We start from the raw sequence: 17,763 nt of genomic DNA on the forward strand, positions 1-17,763 counted from the left end.
AAAGAACTGTGTACCTGTTTAGTCAATAAAAGGATCTTAGTGTTTAGAAAAATAATATAAAAAATTAGTTGGTAAAATGTGAAAGTTAATTGATAATTTTAATCATAGCTGTATAAAATTCACTGTGAATGCAAGAGGAGAGAGAGAGACAGAGAGACACCATGTTTTAGTACCCTAATAACTTCTAACTCTAGTCTGAGATCGTAATGTATGTGAGAGCAGTCCAGTAATTATAAGGTAATAAGTGGAGTGGTGGTGTAAGTGCTCTAAATTAAAAGGAATTCGCAGAGCTGCTGTAAGTCAGTGCCGACCTGCTTTCTTTCAAATGTTGACTTGAGAACAGTGCTTAGCCCAGAGTGCAAGTAGAAAGACAAGAGAGAGCTATCTATTAATTACAGCGCTCATTAACAGTGACGGCTACAAGGCAGCAGATGCAGAAGAAAAGGCACACGCTACCACGGGCTGGCAAGGGGATTTCCCCCCCTCCAGTTCTTGAGGAAAGGACAACACAAGCAGGTGGTCCACTGTAATAAGATATTTTCACGGCTTTAACCTTCCCATTTCCTTGGTTTATTTGCTGACACCAGATAGCTTGCTCCTTCCACCTCCCCAAATAAGCCCTGATTTTAAGTTTAGATGGTAACATTTCTGTACATCAATCTGGCTGTTTTCCAAATATACACGTTGGTTGCTTTTGATAGAATTTTACAGTAAAAATCACAACAATTGAGAAATCTAAATAAAATCCATGGGCACTGATTTTAGGGTGATTCTCATCTTAAACACTTACTTTAATGAAGGTCCAGCTTTGATCTTCATTACCCCCACTGGAAAGGAAGACAACTCCTTTGATTTAGATCTTTTTTTCCATTGGTGAATTTGATTCCAGATATTAAAGTAGAAATTGATGAGAATTTTTTATTCTTAAATAAAAAGAAGTGGAAGAATGAAGACAAGATCTCAAAAATTACTTCAGGCAAATTTTTGGACTTAAATATTTGCTTTGAAAACACAAATCCATAGCTTCAGGTGGTCTTATGGGATAGTTGCTTTTCTGCAGTTAATGTTTCTGAAGAAATGTTCTTAACTATGATCTGAACTCTGGCAGCTTCTGAGAATACTGACAGGAAAATGCTGGATAGGCCATTTGCTACTGTGGTCTCATAATCTCTGCTGGAGAAAATTAAGATAATATTTGAATCAGAGTTTTCTAATTATCGTTTTTGTCCTTTATTCACCCCAAAATGTGTTAATAGTAACTTGGGGCTGGAAATAGACAAAGATTTCTTCCCCAGTCCTCCCTGTAGAAAGCACTAATTTGTTGGATCAGATATTGTATGGTTTTATTTCAGATGCTTAATTCTGAAACTGTGAGAACTGAGAAGACAAAATCTCACTTTGTGAAAGCCTAAACTTTTATGTAAAATCTCCTCTCATGCATTTTTTTAATCCAAGAATGGAACACATAAAATGTCAGATCCTATAGAGCTGTAGATATATGGGATAGTGGTGTAGTTATTACTGGTTAGTCTGAGGATAATGGCTAGAAAGTAATTGCAGCCACAGCTGATGAATCATTTCACTTAGATTTTGTGAAAATGGAGTTCAGCTGCAATTATTTGTTAGAGTACCCCATTGATGTGCTACTTTGTTACTAAATAGCTGTATCTATAATAAAGCAATATTAATGAAGAAAAAAAATATTGCAAGGGGCTTGCTGTTTAGTTCTTAGATCAGATCGATAGATGATGGATATGTGTTTTAGTTAAGTGTCTTGACAAACATCAATTACAGAGCAGAATATTTATGTGATCAAACTTGAAAACATTGGTTTCTGATAATGGTGGAATTTACAGAAAGTACAGATGGAAAAATGAAGACATTTAATAGCCAAGCCATCTAATAGGAATTTCAAATTTTTTTGACTTGCTGGATGACAAGTTCAGAATTTGGAGTTGATGTGAAGTTGACATGTAGCCTAGAGGGCAGGCGGAGGGGACAACAGAAGGATTTGGTCTCTTTAAAGTTTTTGTTTACTGCCTGTCTGGAGCTCTGACAAAGCTCTGTCATGCCCTTATGCTGATTACCTTCATGTAGAACAAGAAGTATTGACTAATGAATGAATGATGTGCAGTCCCTAACCCTTCCAGAGCAGCCTTAAAGAGCACTGTCTTTAATACACACATTCTTCTTTCTCTCTCTCCCCACTGCAGGCTTCTCTGCAGAATGTCAAGCAAAGATCGACACATTGATTCCAGCTGTTCGTCGTACATCAAGACGGAACCGTCGAGCCCCGCCTCTCTGACGGACAGCATCAACCACCACAGCCCCGGTGGCTCCTCCGACGCCAGCGGGAGCTACAGTTCCACCATGAATGGACATCAGAACGGGCTGGACTCGCCTCCCCTCTACCCCTCGGCCACAGGGCTCGGGGGCAACGGGCCGGTCAGGAAACGGTACGATGACTGCTCCAGTACCATCGCTGAAGACTCACAGACCAAGTGTGAATACATGCTGAACTCGATGCCCAAAAGACTGTGTTTGGTGTGCGGTGACATTGCATCAGGGTACCACTATGGAGTGGCCTCCTGCGAGGCCTGCAAGGCTTTCTTCAAGAGGACAATTCAAGGTTGGTTATTTCTTAAGCTTCCTTTCTTTTGCTCAGAATGAAAATGTATAGTCTTTGGTTGAAGCCTGTTCGGACTTCAGACCGTGCCTTTTCTTTCTTCTTACTACATGGTCCTACAGATGTTGCTCACGAAGAAACCCCTTTGGGCTTCTTTGGGAGTTCTGTCTGTCGTGTTTAGCACAATGCTATGTTTATTTTGATTCCAAAAATCAGAAGAACACTGGAGCTAACCAGTGGATGTTCAGATTTGTTTTCAGTGAGTTTGTCTGGATTCTCATAAATTGTAGTGAAGGAAGTGGAGCATTTTCTGAAGGTCTTCATGGACGCCTCTTGAACGCACCTTGTGGCTGGCACACAGGGTCGTGCTTGTGTGTTGCTCCTAGCTACACCACTACTGTATTTAAATTGTTACAGAAATCAAGTTTCTATTTGTTAAAGAACCAGTGCATGTGCAATTGGAACAAAAATGCAGTGGTGTAGTGCTTTGTGCATATCACTGTATTGATAACTGCTCTTTCCCCCACTATGTCCAGTGGCTTTAAATGGTTTCATCAAATAACTGTAAGATCATGTTATAAGGACAGAAAGTTGGCAGCTTTTAGTCTCTGCTAAGTATTTTTTTCCTAATCTGCTCTTGATGCCTATTTCAAATATGCTACATATTTTGCCATGAATTAGTACAAATGGGAAAATTTGCATGACTGCTTTTTCTAGCTTCAGAACCTATGGAGACAAAATAACCTTCTACTTTGATTTAGATATCATCCTTTCAAGTAAAATTGAAGGTGCTTTATTTAAAGAACATGAGGCCAAGCTTGGCCTGTGCAGGAATATAGTGTCACATTAAATTAAACTCAGACTTCAGAGACTAAAATTAGGTTGCTAAGTCCAAATTTAAGCTCCTCAATAAAACCTGCTTTATTTTCATACGTGTTGAGCACCTGAAATTCTCAGGAAAGGCAATGCAATCTGGTGATAGACTTTTCTTTTTAAGAATGAAGATAAAGTGAGCTTCAGGTTGTAATTTCACATAACCCCAAATTCAAAACATTTGGTCAAGATATCTTAAGTGCTTCCATACAAAATGTAAAATTAATAAGGAAAAATAATGAATGTTGATTTGATTTCTCTATTGCTGAGGCAGTGGCCATTTTATTCTTCTCTCTTCCATTTTGCTGCTGGAGGGATTTGGGCCTTTTACCAGCATGAAGTACCCGTTTTATGAGGGCCATACAGCCACTAAAAAGAAACGTTAGACTTCAGTTGTTCTAGTGGAGCTGAATGTTACACTGGTGGCAACCAGTAAACAAAGATTCATAGTGGTGGCCTGGATTTATATGTAAAATGAGCACACATACAGAAACAGTATGCTCATTTCAAGTCTTTGTTTTGGAAAAAGTAAAAAAGAAATAAAAAATAAAGAGGTAGGTGATTTCACTTGACCTTCAAGGACATTTTCAGAAAAGCTCAAAAAATGTTTCCACTGATGCAGTTTGTATTTTGTGGTTGCTAAACTTCAAGCACCAATTTTAACTAGCAACTCTGCTTTTATAAATGGTATTTAATTGCTGTGTAATAGCTGTCCTACAGGACTGAATTAATGCACGATTATTTTAGTTGCATTTTGAGCACCAAAAAAAAATGCTACAGAAACAAAAACTGATTGAAGTGTTGACTTCTGGCAGTAATAGGTAAGCTGCAATTTTATACCACACCACAGACAGCAAGTTTCTGGGCATGGGAGCACAAGGCAGAGACGTCATTCTCCAGATTAGCAACCTGGACTTGGCCACACAGCTCAAGTTAGAACTGGCAGCTGTGCAAAAAGTCTCAGTGCGGTTAGAGCACGAGCTGCATCAGCAGGTGACAGTGCTGTGAAGACAAAAAAAAAATGCAGTAGGGCAAAACCAAGCATTGAAAAGAAAAGCCATAATCAAGAAACTAAGAATAGGAAGTATGTTACCTATCATAATGTCATGGCAGCATCTTCAGTAATTGTCCTGATTAAACTGGCACAAATACTGAGTTTTCAGGTACCATCCAAAATAATGGAAGCTGTTTGATTTGGGCGAATCAAACCATGGGTTGTGGTAGGTAACAAAAAGTATATAAGAAAAAGGTGCTTCCTCATGATTTGAATGGGAAAATTCTACCTTTAGGCTTGCGTGAAGTGTAATTCCCCTGAGGTTTTTTGTTCTAATTGGTAAAATTTAGTTCAGTGCTCTGGAGGTCATTCTTCCCTGCACCATTTCACTTCCTTGTATCACGTTCCTTCTCTCTCTCTCTGTATGTTTGTAAAACAAGTTTGCTGCTGCATAACTGTAAATAAGAAAACAGGAAAACAGAAATAAAAGCAACAGACTTTGAAATACAGAACAGAAACCCAGGCTGCCTGAAGAGGCAAATATTGTAAATGTGCATATGTAGGGATAAAGTGTTTCAGCTCAAAGAATTGCTTGTTTCAAATGCTAATAGCTTAATTGTGATGAGTACTTTATTATAGATTCAGTGAAAAAGAACATGACTTCCCAAACCTTTGTTGGTCATTCATCAGTTTACTAATTAGCTCAGACTTGTAGATCCTCAGTGCTATTCCTGTTGAAATTATGGGCACAACTGCCCTGACTTCAGGGAGCGGAAGGCTGAGCTGATAAAGTCAGATTATGAAGCACATCCTGTGTTCATGCTGTCCTTTCCACTGAGTCAATGGGAGTCTTTCCATTCCAGAGGAGTCTCTTGAGGTCTCAGTAGGTGGAGGCCACAGACAGCTGCTCAGGGAGCCAGCACAGTTGTTTGTGCACCACCAGCATCTCACACAAGCCAGAAGCATCACAGCACACCTAGTAACTCCTACACAAGGCAAATGCTGCTCTAATGTAGAGGATGATACACCTGTTTTTAAGGGTGATGGAGATTATAATTTCCTTTCAGATTTAGCAATTTAGTCTAAAAAATACCCATTTCTGCCTCCGGGAATCAATTCCTGCTCATTTTCTTAAACGTTAAGAAATTAAATGAACCCTGCTTTGATGTGTAAGAAGGGGTAATTTTGTCTTTTTAGAATATGTATTTTTAACATAGCCCAAAAATATGTTTGCAGTTTTGGTGAAGTGTGCATAATTATGATAAAAATCAATAATATTAGAAAAAATTAGAAACAAGCAATTTCCTGGCTAAAAAAATGAAAGAGAACAAACCCACCAAAAAATAGCTCAATATATAAAATTGATGTCGTCTTAGGTCATAGTAGAATGCAGTAATATTCTGCCCCTTTTGTGAGATATAAGGTATGGAAGAACTGGATGTTCTGTCTGCTCAGCCTAGTACTCACTCAGCTGCAGCTCTCAGTTTGCTTCTGGGATAATTTACATGGTGGCTGATTGCAAGTGTCTCACAGAAATACACACACAGCCAAATCTTCCCAAAATTGGCTTAACATCAGGGATAGTAGAAAATAGCAACATCTAAAAATAGTTACAGGTCCATTGATTTTTAGGGTCTCTTCACAGTTTTTGCTGTGCACTGTATTATCTTGAAAACTCTGAGCTTTCATTAAAAGAAAGAGAGGAAAAAAAAAAGAATTTTCAGTTGTCAGCTGGGTGCAAAGTCTTGGGTTTGACGCAGAGGTTTTGTGCTTCCTAGATATTTTTCAGTGAATATTTAGTGTAAATATATTTCTCATAATTTTTATTTACTCAGTTATCATAAGGTCTAGTAAGTACACATTTGCATTAATAATATGTAATTACTCAGTGCTCATAACTTAAACAGTTCAGCAGGTGGATTGAACTGGTATTCTTGCTTTCAGGAGAAGGCTAAGATGATATCACTTACAAGTTCAAAGATAGTTTATTATCCTGTTTTATGTTAGCATTTATCTCTCTAAAATAATGGCCTGCACCTAGAAAACTTTCATCCTCCCTCCTTGCAATTGTCCAGGCTGTTGTCTTTGGAGTCTTTAACTAGCCTGAAAAGACAGTGTGTAAAGCCTGCACGTCGCTCGTAAGGTTTCTTGCAAAAGTCTCAGATCTTGCTTATCATTTCCTTGGATACTATCTGAGTTTTCTCCCACAAAAGCTAAATATTTTGCATTCAGTAATATTTGTTCTTGTTTTTTTTTTTTTTTTTTTTTTTTTTTTTTTTTTTTTTTTTTTTTTTTTTTTTTAATATGTTTATTTTTTGAAGAAAAACTGTTGGATGAACAGTAGTGAGACATCAGTCTTCTGTGTATGCACAGGGTGAATAAAGCAGTCGTTAGTAAGAAGCCCCGCAGTCAGACCCTCACTGTCTCATCATTTAAGAGCTTCATCCCTGAGAGTTGCTGCCTGTCCGTGTCTCCTAACACAAACAGGGAATACTCTGGCCTTGAAATGCTGTTGTCTTCTGCCATCTCATTTTATGCTGCTCAGCTAAGAGCCTTCAGCTCTACAGTTCTGTAGGGATATTCCTATTGTCTTCAAAGCCTGCCCAATTGTTCAGCTTTTTGGTTACCCAGAGTTGTTTTTAATCCCTCTAGTGTTCAGGTTTTTCAATCCTCTTGAGAGTGTTGACCCATTATTGAGCCAGTTTAATCTGTAAATTTACTAACACTTTACAGTAAATACATTTATATTTTTCAATCAGGAAGTTTTAATCAAGAAAGATAGAACGAGCTATGTGCATTCAGATAAAGCAACATAAAGTTTGATTTGAAGTTGCACGTGACTGAAGTGACTTCTAAAGGGTATTTTGCATTTCTGAAAGCTGTCTCCCATAATACATTTCTGAGGAGGAAATGAAAGCAAATTAAACAAGATTTTATGGCTTTTCAGCATCTTTGCTGATAGCTAAGATTATTGTTGTTTTATAGAAGGGTTAGGTGGAGGCTCACACCTTGGTACGCTGGCCCGTGGACCTTGGCTCTGGTGCAAAGATGGCAGCCCTCCAGTGAGCTGAACACTAAATGTCACCTGAATCCATCATTACCTGATTAAATCATTCACCTTCCTTATATAAGTGAAAGTCTGTGCATCAGCATTTCTTTCAAAGAATATTTTAAGCAAGCAGTGATAGATATCTTCCCTTTTCCCCAATTTCTCTGTGCCTGTGGGCCAGCCAGATGAACAAGCGAGTATTTTTAATTCTTCAAACACATCTCTTTATCCTGTCATAATGTCGTTGTGTAGCTATGGCAGCTAAACAAGATGAGACAGTAAAATATAAACATGCTGAAATCTGAGAACCAGAGAGGAGTTTAAAAGTATACAGATTGTTCTGTCTTTTTTACTATCTCTGCTTTCCATACAACCTTGAAAATTGTGCAAAGCATTTAGATGATTTGGGAGTAAGAATGAGACTCCTGAGTGGTGCATGGCTATTTTGAACCCATCAGAAATACTGCAAAAGAGATGTGATTGGCAGATAGTGTTGGTACTCTAGTATGTATCAGTGCCATTATAATTGGGTCTGGATCTCCTTTTGTAATAAACATCTCTGAAAGCCTCCAGCCCACTTACGAAGCTCTGTCTAATTAGAAACCAGAGGCACATGAAGTCCCAGCTAGCAAGTGATTTATGTTAATGTTTGTATAACTTTTTAATGAACTTTTTTTCTGGTGTGAAAATAATTCAGTTTGCAGATTTACAGACTGAGGTATTGTTTGTGCTTCTAGACAAACAGTCTTAATCCTTCATGCTACTGTAGTAGTATGTATCAAAATTGACCTAGATAAAATACCAGTAGGCACCAAATGTAGATAGTTCAATCTTTCTGACTTTAAGCTCTTAAGTGACTACCAGGTAGCAGGGGATCTGTTCCCTCTGTGCCTTCAAAGCGTTGATTCTCTTTTAAGGTGACCTAAATGCCCTTCTTTTCTTATGAAGAAGTTGAGTCCAGGGGGATTCAAAGGTAGTTAGACTCTAACAGATGAAACCCCCCTAATACCAGCCTGATACAGAAAATTATGGTCATTTTTTATAATGTTGGAAACCCATCTACCTAAAGTTAGAGGCTGATACAAAACTGTCATGTACTCTGATTAGCCAGCATCACCTTTACATTTTTGCTTTAAATCACTGTGTTGCTTTCTAAGAATAAAGAAAAAATAAATTAAGAAATTGCAAGTTCTGAATTGCAAGTTTTAGTTCAGTAGTACAGTACAGTGGTTTCTTCAAAGCAGTTCAACAGAGTGAGTTCATTAAAAATGTACTTTTAAGCTGTTCATGTCCCTCTGTCAAACACCATGTTTAAAAACTAGCTGCTCCTCCTTAGTTACTTATTCTGACAGAAAAGGCAAGAGATGAAACATAATCCTTCATACATGGTCCTGTTAACTTGAAAAGATACTTGAGACATTTGGATCCAAATCTTTAAGTGTTCTGTAACTGTGTGTACAGTATTGTTTCGGAAGTCACCTGGGTGAAAAGTTGTGAATACAGTCAACTTTAGGTTTAATCATCTCCAGATGACCTGTAGCAGAATTCATAGGTCTTTCTTATAGTATCAGGTGAATCTGCCTGGGGATTTGTCAGCCAAAACTGGATTCTGTTGTGTTCAAATCTGACCTTATTCCAGCCCCACCCCACTTCTGAAACCTTATCAATGAGGGTACTTTTACATGTGAAAATATTTACTCAAATTCAGCTAAGTTTTGACTGCAAAGTAGGAAGCAGAGTCTAGAAGCACTGAAACTTCAACCTGAGAGAAAATATTTTTACTTTCTCAGTTCAGCTTCATTAGAACCATATAAATATCAAATAGATTTTTAAGTCTGGGACTTTTTCGCTGTCCTTCTTTTCAGTTAGCCTGTTACTCTTGATTTCTAAGAGCACCTCATTCTCAGTTTCTCAGGAACTATTCTGTTCTGCTTGGATTATGTATAAAGGTGTAACTTAACATAGTGAAGCTCACTCTCTGTGTTAGCTTAGTTTCTCCTGTGTCTCTCTTAAAAAGAGTTCTCTTTTATTAAATCCCAGAAAACCTACAGCTGTAATCTTGGCTACTTGCCGTTTTTGGAGTTTTGATGCATAGCAATGCACAGACAAGGAGGTGTATTCCTTTGCTGTCTCCCAGGAAGAGAGAGCATGATGGGGTATGTGGGGTAAACGTCACTGCAGAAAGACTTAAATCCAGTTAAGCAGTAGTCTCTATGAAGAATGAGAACACTTAATTTTTGAAATACAAGCTTTTGAAAAAAGGTATTAAGTTACAGACTGTGAAAGAGAAGCTTTGGAAGAAAAATGGAACGTTATTGAACTGAAATGCAGCTTCCTGAGCAGATTATAGCAGAAAATTATTGCGCGGAAGGAATGTTGGTTCATTTGTTTTTTTTCCCTTCTTTTTTTCTTCTGAATCTACATTCCCACACAGTAAAAGTTTTGATACTGATATTTTCAGTACTGCCCCTAGTTTTTTAAGTGGCTCATGGCTATTCTTTCCAAACACATTTTCACCCTGCGCTTAAAATCTTCCTCATAGCTTTTACTTGTCCAAAGATTTTCTGAACATACTTCAATAGCTTGTAGCAACCTTTTTGCATTTTTGGTGTTATAATGTCTAATATTGCACTATGAAAATGGAAATAAAGCTTCTGCTAGAACTTGATGTCTGCAGCTTCTACTTTTGTCAGTATTCCTGTTCCAGCCTGTTTCTAGAGCCGTCTTCTCACCCTCGGTATCTGGGAGGTTCTGAAGTTGTGACTGTTGATGACAATAACTTCTACCAAGGCAGGAGGTCCAGTGCTTTCAGTGACCTCTTCTTTGCCATGGTTCTTTCTTCTCCTTTAATGTCAGTCAGTTCTGTGCAAGAAACAGCCAAAATGGTTTTGAGAATCTTGGCTAAATCCATTCAGTTGCCTGACTTGTAAAGCCGTCAAGTAAGTCCCTGTACCACAGAAAAATGTTCTTCCTTCACTCCTCCTTCAAGTAACATCCAAACCTCATCTGTGAGGTAAAAAGAAATGGTACCTTGGTCCACTTATCCTTGAGGTGTGTGTGAAGGTGTGACCGTTGGAAGCATCTAAAACTGGAGAACTGGGTACATGGCGTAAGTTGTAGCAGCTCACCTGCTATCTCAGGATCAAATGGCATAATGTTTTCAGTTGCTCTTGATAAGCACAGTGTTTTCGAAGTATTTTCTCATCTTTCAGATGAGACAACAAAATTTAACAAATCAGTAGAAATAGCAACTGGTTTTAAATAAACATTCCTCAGTACGTGAAGAAAGAGAAGGGGCTTAGGCTGGCATAAATCCCATTATGTTATTCTAGCACAGGGAAATGTGTTTGGGGAGTGAAGATTTGACATGTATTTTTATTTTCAAGCGTCATACTAATTTATATTACTCAGTCCTTTAACTGCCAAACTGTAAAAGTCCATTACGCTACTGAAAGGAATATACAAATTATCCCCTGGCACTTCAGGCAGGAGTTTTACATATACGCTGTTATTCTATCAGCCAGCTAGCTGCACGATTCTATTAAGGAGTAAGTGAGAAAATTATATTGCCTGCAAACTAATTGTACAAAAGACTCTGAAATAAGTAATCAGAGCCCAGTTCTTTCTGAAAACCAGCCAGGAGATATTATAAATTGCTCAATTGCTTTTGTCAGCCCAGTTTAAAGACCCAGAGCTGCCATGTTGATTTTGTTCACTGTATAACACAACTTCCTCTCCAGCAGTTGACAGGACTGGGCAAACACAGATTTTACTCTCCTAGCTGCTCAGTTTCAGCCTCTAGCATCTTGAAGTAAGCAAGGAGCTGGTAGAGCTTCCTTCTGGATCTTCCTCTGAAATAAAATGCAGATCTGAGTATCTTGAATGGAAATTCATATCTAGAAGTAAATAAGAAATCATATGAGCTTTAGTGACCTGGAATGTGCAGTAAATTCAGGATTTTGACAAAAATAAGTCCCCTAATACTTGGAGTGCTAGGTGAAATGCATTTTTGTATGATATAGATATCCACTGCATTTACATGTGAGCTGGAGACAGTATGTTAGTTCCTTGAGCTCTGACTGCAGTTTATCCACGTTCTAAAATGCTGGAACACTATGGTGACCAGCTATGGTCATTGGTAAGATGTGGATCTTTGTTTCTGTTCCTGTAACTCTGCTGAGCTCATTGGAGGAATTCTTTGTAGCATCTTCCAAGTTCATTTTCCGACAACAAAAATGAAGATTGAACATACGCTGTAAAATACAATTCATTAAAGAAAAGCAGTTTAAATCAAAAGGATATTCCCTCTGTAAGCTAAAGTACTGGAATCCAAGTGACTAGAATAATAGCTCCTTGTAGCATTGTTTAGGTGTCAAGAATTTGCAGAAAAAGTAAGTTACACTGCAGACTGTTGCGTAATTTGCAGAAATGTGAAATGTCAGGGTATGGATTAGATGTGTGTGAGTAATGAAATGAGCGATCTTGCATTTATCTTTCTGGTTCTGAATGTTACTCTTTGGTGTTGGCACCTGTACCTTTGTATCTTTGGACAGGAGCTCTTGCTATAGGGGCAAGTAGCACTCTCCACCTGCCCTGGTAGAGAGATTTGCTTCCTGAAGTTCTCTGTTATAATCTTGATCTTGGTTTTGATCAAGATAATTTCTGACCTTGTGCAAAGGTATCTTTGATCTTGTGCAAAGCGCTTCTGATTCCCTGTTTCTCCTTCTTTTTTTTTTCTTTTTTTTTTTTTTTTTAATAGGGATGGTAATACATTTATTACTGTAGTATAATGAAGTTCATTAGATACAATTTGCGAAAGCTTTGAAAGTCTTCCTGTGTAGTGGTTGTGCCTTTCTAAGAATGCCTTATTAGAGTGAGAGGATAACGTGAATCCTTTTTTAAGCTTGCCCTTACCATCGTTTTCTACCTAGCCTTCCAAAAGTGTTATTTGCTAACTTTTCTAATGTGTATTGGAAAGACATTTTGCAGGAACTGTTTTGCTGAATCCTTCAGTTTCTTAAATAGCCTTCTCCACAGGAGCTAAGAAAAGGGAAAAGGACTAAACTGCTTTGGCTTTTGTCATTAGCATTCAGGCATACCAAGATCTGTTTTACTCACCAGCATTGCTAACTCACTCGTGCAGCAATGTCCAGGAGGAAGAAAGCTTGCAAAGGCCTGAAAAGGTTGTGCCAAATATGCTGGTTGTGTTGGCAGAGTACACATTTTGCCACGCAGACCTCCTTTATCATAAATGCTTGACCATTTTTCAATAGATGTAAGTGGTTTAAGTATTACTTCCTGTTGAATTAGCAGTTGCTGAGCATTCGAGCCTTTGTGCAATGCTGAAATCCACTAATGTGATATTTAATGAGGAGACATCAGTCTGGAGAAAGATAGTCAATATAAATCAGTGTTTACGAAGTGTGATGAACTCTGAAATATTTCATCAATGCTGTGGTCCCAGGCAGACTCTGTGCTAATTATTGGAACCTGTGCATGTTTCAGGGGACTTTGATGGACCCTGAGTGCAGCAAACATGGAGCAGCAAAATTGCGATTATGCTCGGACTGTCTCTGATGACAATTTATGCGTTTGGTGTGATGACCCCTTGCTTCCCAAGAGGGCAATAAACAGAATGCATTTTCATTAAGATACTAATGCACTTAATCACAGGGGGAAAGGGTTAGAAAATAAAGAAATACCTTTAAAGCAAGATGTGACAGACTGATCGAGAAGGTGCTTTATTTGAAAGTCAGTTTCCCGGTGTAACTTCCGACTGCTGCAAAGTCTGTCGTACTGGATGTAGTCATGGGCAGTAGGATGCATGGCTGGGCAGATGAATAGGCTGAGCTGAGCTGTTTTATGAAAAGTGCAGTGGTACTAGGGCAAAAGAGAACAGATGTCCTCCCATTTGGACTTGGATACCCAAAGATGTGATTTAAAAAAAAGTAAACTACTCATGTATTTTACTTCTTCATTTACAAGCTTTTATTTTCTTACTTTTGAGGAGAAATAATATGTGTTAAGCAGTAACAACAAAGAAAAAAAGAGACTGGTTCGCCCAGGAGGGCTCACATTTCAGGATCAAGCTTGTTGTAGGCCTTCAGAGGGGAATTAGGAAAAGCAGGGGCAAAGGCAAATGTCTCTTTCAGTTTTTGTTATTCTGACAGCTTGGCAGGAGTGATCCTATTCCTGATGCCTCTCAAAGAACTTTGTCTAAAGTACATAGGGAAAAGAGGAGACGTCCTGGAGCAGAGATCTGGCCTGGCAGCAGTAGAAGGTGCTAGATGTTGTGGTAACAGTCCCGGTGAGCCCTGCCTGGTGCTCTGTGCCAGCTGTAGTGGAAGAAGGAGGGTGAAACTCCTTGGTACCTGTTATAGTTGATTATGCAGTAAAGCAGTCCTTCTTTTCTGTTCTAGGCAAAGAGAGACTAATGAAATTGGCCAAAAAGGAAAATGAAGAGTGCTCAGAGAAGGAGCCTGAGCCTGTGGCTTGGTACAGAAAACAAATGACAAAAAGTCTTTCTTCTACCAGCAGGAATAACACACATGAAGGATTTTACTAGGGACCATATTTGGAGTGAGAGAGCAGACTCACATTAATTGTGGTTTTGTATATGTTTCTTTCATATAGAGGTCTAGATTTAAAAAAAAAAAAAAAAAAAAGGCAAAAAACCTTCCTCTTTTAACTTGGCTATTTATGTTTACTTGAAAGGCATTTCCTTTCTGTAGCACTGCTTACTCTTGATACATTCCAAAATGGAATACAACAGCATTGTAAGAGTACTTCTGTGTATCTGTTGTGTTGGTTAGTCAGTGACTCTGAACACCTCTTCCCCTGTCTGTGCCATCACAGGTAACATAGAGTACAGCTGCCCAGCAACGAATGAATGTGAAATCACAAAGCGCAGACGCAAGTCCTGCCAAGCCTGCCGCTTCATGAAGTGTCTAAAAGTTGGCATGCTGAAAGAAGGTAAGACTGACCACCTCAATCTGTATCTCTCTGCAAACACTTGCTACAATTATAGGGCAGTCAGGAGAGAAGAGAGACTGGTGAGTGTTCTAATCAGTCATTGCAAGGGCAATTTTCATATATACTTGCTCTTTCTGACATCTGCTGCTAAGCTATCGAATCATGCTTTATCCACATAGAGTTCATCATCTTGTGTAGTACAGCAAGATGTACCTCAGCATTCAATCTCCTTCAGTAAGTAACTGAAAGAATAACCATCAGAATTCTCAAAGATTTCTTTCCTCCATTCCTTATCCACTGCTACTTTGTCCCAGTTAGGGCAGAAAACCAAAACACACATTATACCTTCCTTTTGCTGCTTTTATTCAGTACTCATTCCATCAGGACAAATGAAAGGGTTACATCTAAATTAAACAAGTATGAGTAGTGTGTGTGTGTGTGTGTGTGTGTGTGTGTGTGTGTGTGTGTGTGTGTGCTGAAGTTACTGTAAATACACCGGAGCAAATTATGGCGTGCAGAAGAGGAGAATCTACCCACTCCCTTTTTTTTTTCCTAAAAGTGTCTGAGAACCCCTGCCCCTCAATGTAAGTATATATTGAATGTTTTAATTTGTCAGTTACATTTTGAAGATATTGAGTGTAAGAAAATGTACTCAAGAAATGGTGCTGTCTTACCTGGGACCTGCTTCATCTATATTACACAAAGAGGTGATTCCTCAAATCTTGGTTGCCTGCTCTACACTTATATTGCTGTTAATGTCTATGCAAGAATACACTTCCAAGTGCATGTATTATATGCATTAGTATTTTAGGGCACTGTCACCACCAAGAAAGATGCCGTGGACTTCTGAACTAGATAAACATTTGAAATAAAATAAACACAATGTTCTCTAAGTATTGTATCCAGTGGAGCGTACTTTGTGTTAAGCAACCACTTCAAAACAATCCTATGGAATTTTACTTTGTCAGTGCTTGAAAACTCAGCTTTAGTAGCTGGCTGGTTTTTGCAAATGGTTTGGTGGTGATGTAAAACAGGTAAAGTGTGCAGCTATCAGGGTAAAATCCAAGAAACAGCATAGACCAGGGGTAAGATGATGGGCAAATTAGGCCTATCACGCACCTACAGACATATTCTTATTGGATTATACTTACTAAGAATAAACCTTGCTCTCAGCAACTGCTTTGGCAGATGCTATGATCCTATGAGCCAAATCCTGCTGTCCTTAGTCTTACTTGAGCAAAACTCCTGTCAGATTCGATGGAGATTTTGCCTCAGTAAGAACGGCAGGATTTGACCCTCTCTTCAGTGGTGATGGGAGAGTTCTTGCCAAAATCCTCATATAACTGACCACTTACTTGAAAGTGAAATTATGATGCTTAGATAAACCATAAAAAGAAGGGGATGAATGGGTATGGCACCTTTTGAAAGGGACTGAAAGACCCTGTATCACTAGTAACCTAATATAAAGATAAATAGAGCAACTTCTTTGAAAATGAAACAGTGCTACCAAGAGTACATGCAGGTGAATAGATTTAATACTTTTCCTCTAATTTTTGAGGGCAGTACTGTGCATCCATTAACATATATATTTTAAAAAATCTAGGCTGTATGCAGCTTCTGTGACTCAAAGAGGAAGTTAAATGTCTCCTCTACAAATGAGTAATTATCTCAGCAAATTTGTGTGCAGATTTACTGTTTCTGCATACAATTTTGTTGACTGAGATAATTTAGTTAGGCAATACAAATGTACATTGTGAGGTTTTCGGGTTTTTTTGAAAGTTCGTTGTCCATGGATTCAAATCATTCTCACATGTTTTCTTAGTAAGAATTGCGTAAATTTTCTACTCTAAAAGTACATTCCTTTTTCTGAATGTTCTACAATGGCAAAATAACTAATTGCTTTGAAAAGACACTGTTGTTTATCTACCACCTAATATAACAACCTACAAGAACCCTTCATGTGTAAAAGCGGCCACTAAAGGGGGAAAAAAATAAAATTACAATTTTCATTTTTAAACCATACTGATTCACAGTACATTTGTAGGACTGTACTTGTAGTAAAGATTTATTTTATTTTTCCTTCTTGTTGGAGTCATTTTGGAGCTCAGTATTGTTCTTACCTATGGAAAAGTCTGGAGATGACTTTTTGATTTGGAGCACATCCTTTATGTACAGAATCAAGAAAGATAATATATACTGACTTCTTTCATGCGTAAAGTGGTATAAATTTATTGATTAGCATGGACTTCAAATAAGCTGAAATTATTCTTGCTGTATCTCAAGTGTTTCTTTATGTACAGGCAAGGATTTCAGTTCCATGCAGCATGTCAGAGGTCGTGCTGCAGTAAATCTATTCAAATGTAAACCTGTTCAATTCAATTACCAGTTTATAATAAAATTTGCTGCTGCAGCCTCCACGTTTGTCACAGCAGTCTCTACATGCTGATGGCACAGCATGCCTGGAAATTGACAGCCTAAATCTATTTACAAAAAAAATTTAGTTGTAGACCTGAAATAAAATCAAGTTTAAGCAGCTTTGAGAGAAGCATCACATTCCTTACAAGAACAGCACATCTGCCAGGGTGCATCTTCTCCAGAAATCTTGCCTTGTTTGTGGGGAGTTTTCTTGTAGAAATTTATCCTTACCAAACTGTTTTTGAGTGTAATCCAAAGTGAAACAATTATCAAACATCGTGCTTCCCTTCACATTTGAAAGGACTTTACTACATGGTTATTTTGTGAATTGTCATATAAATTTCATGATAGAAATCACAGTGCCTGGAAAAAGATTCTGAGTTTTAGCTTGGCTTCTAGGGCAAGGTCCGAAAAGCACTTATAGCAAATGTATAGAGTGGCTTCCCTTATGACATCTTCATGTTGAATCATTTATGTGACAAGATAATGGTGTTTTTCATCAAGCATCTAGTGTTTCTATGGGAGTTGTGGTATTAGGGTTGTGGGGCTGTGTTTTGGGGTCAGATCCTGGGAGGGAATTGGATTTCTGGTCACATGTAGTACACAGTGGAGTAGGGATTTTCTGTACATATTCTCATGTGCAGAACCATCAACCATCAGCACCTGGATCAAGATTCTTAATAATTTGTAAGACATGGGCCAGCATGCATTAGCAGCCAGAGAAGGAATACTACAGCAATGCTGGGCTGGGCTGGAGTGGGATTGAGATCCTGGCTGCATCTCCTGTTGAGTATCATAAGAAAGTTTGTACAGACTGATCTGAGCACATCACTT

The 17,763-nt window shown here is 38.3% G+C and overlaps 1 protein-coding gene across 32 annotated transcripts in view; it reads left to right on the plus strand.

Annotated features, from left to right (window-relative positions):
* ESRRG (estrogen related receptor gamma) overlaps window positions 1-17,763 on the plus strand; it is a 387,661-nt gene that overhangs the window by 263,003 nt on the left and 106,895 nt on the right. For all 32 annotated transcript variants that reach the window (XM_058420042.1, XM_040060736.2, XM_040060734.2 and 29 more), the window contains 2 exons: window positions 2,214-2,629; window positions 14,398-14,514. In XM_058420042.1, coding sequence (XP_058276025.1) covers window positions 2,214-2,629; window positions 14,398-14,514 — 533 coding nt within the window. The remainder of the gene's footprint in view (window positions 1-2,213; window positions 2,630-14,397; window positions 14,515-17,763) is intronic.

The sequence above is a fragment of the Hirundo rustica genome, chromosome 3 (genome assembly GCF_015227805.2).
Source record: "Hirundo rustica isolate bHirRus1 chromosome 3, bHirRus1.pri.v3, whole genome shotgun sequence".
NCBI lineage: Eukaryota > Metazoa > Chordata > Aves > Passeriformes > Hirundinidae > Hirundo > Hirundo rustica.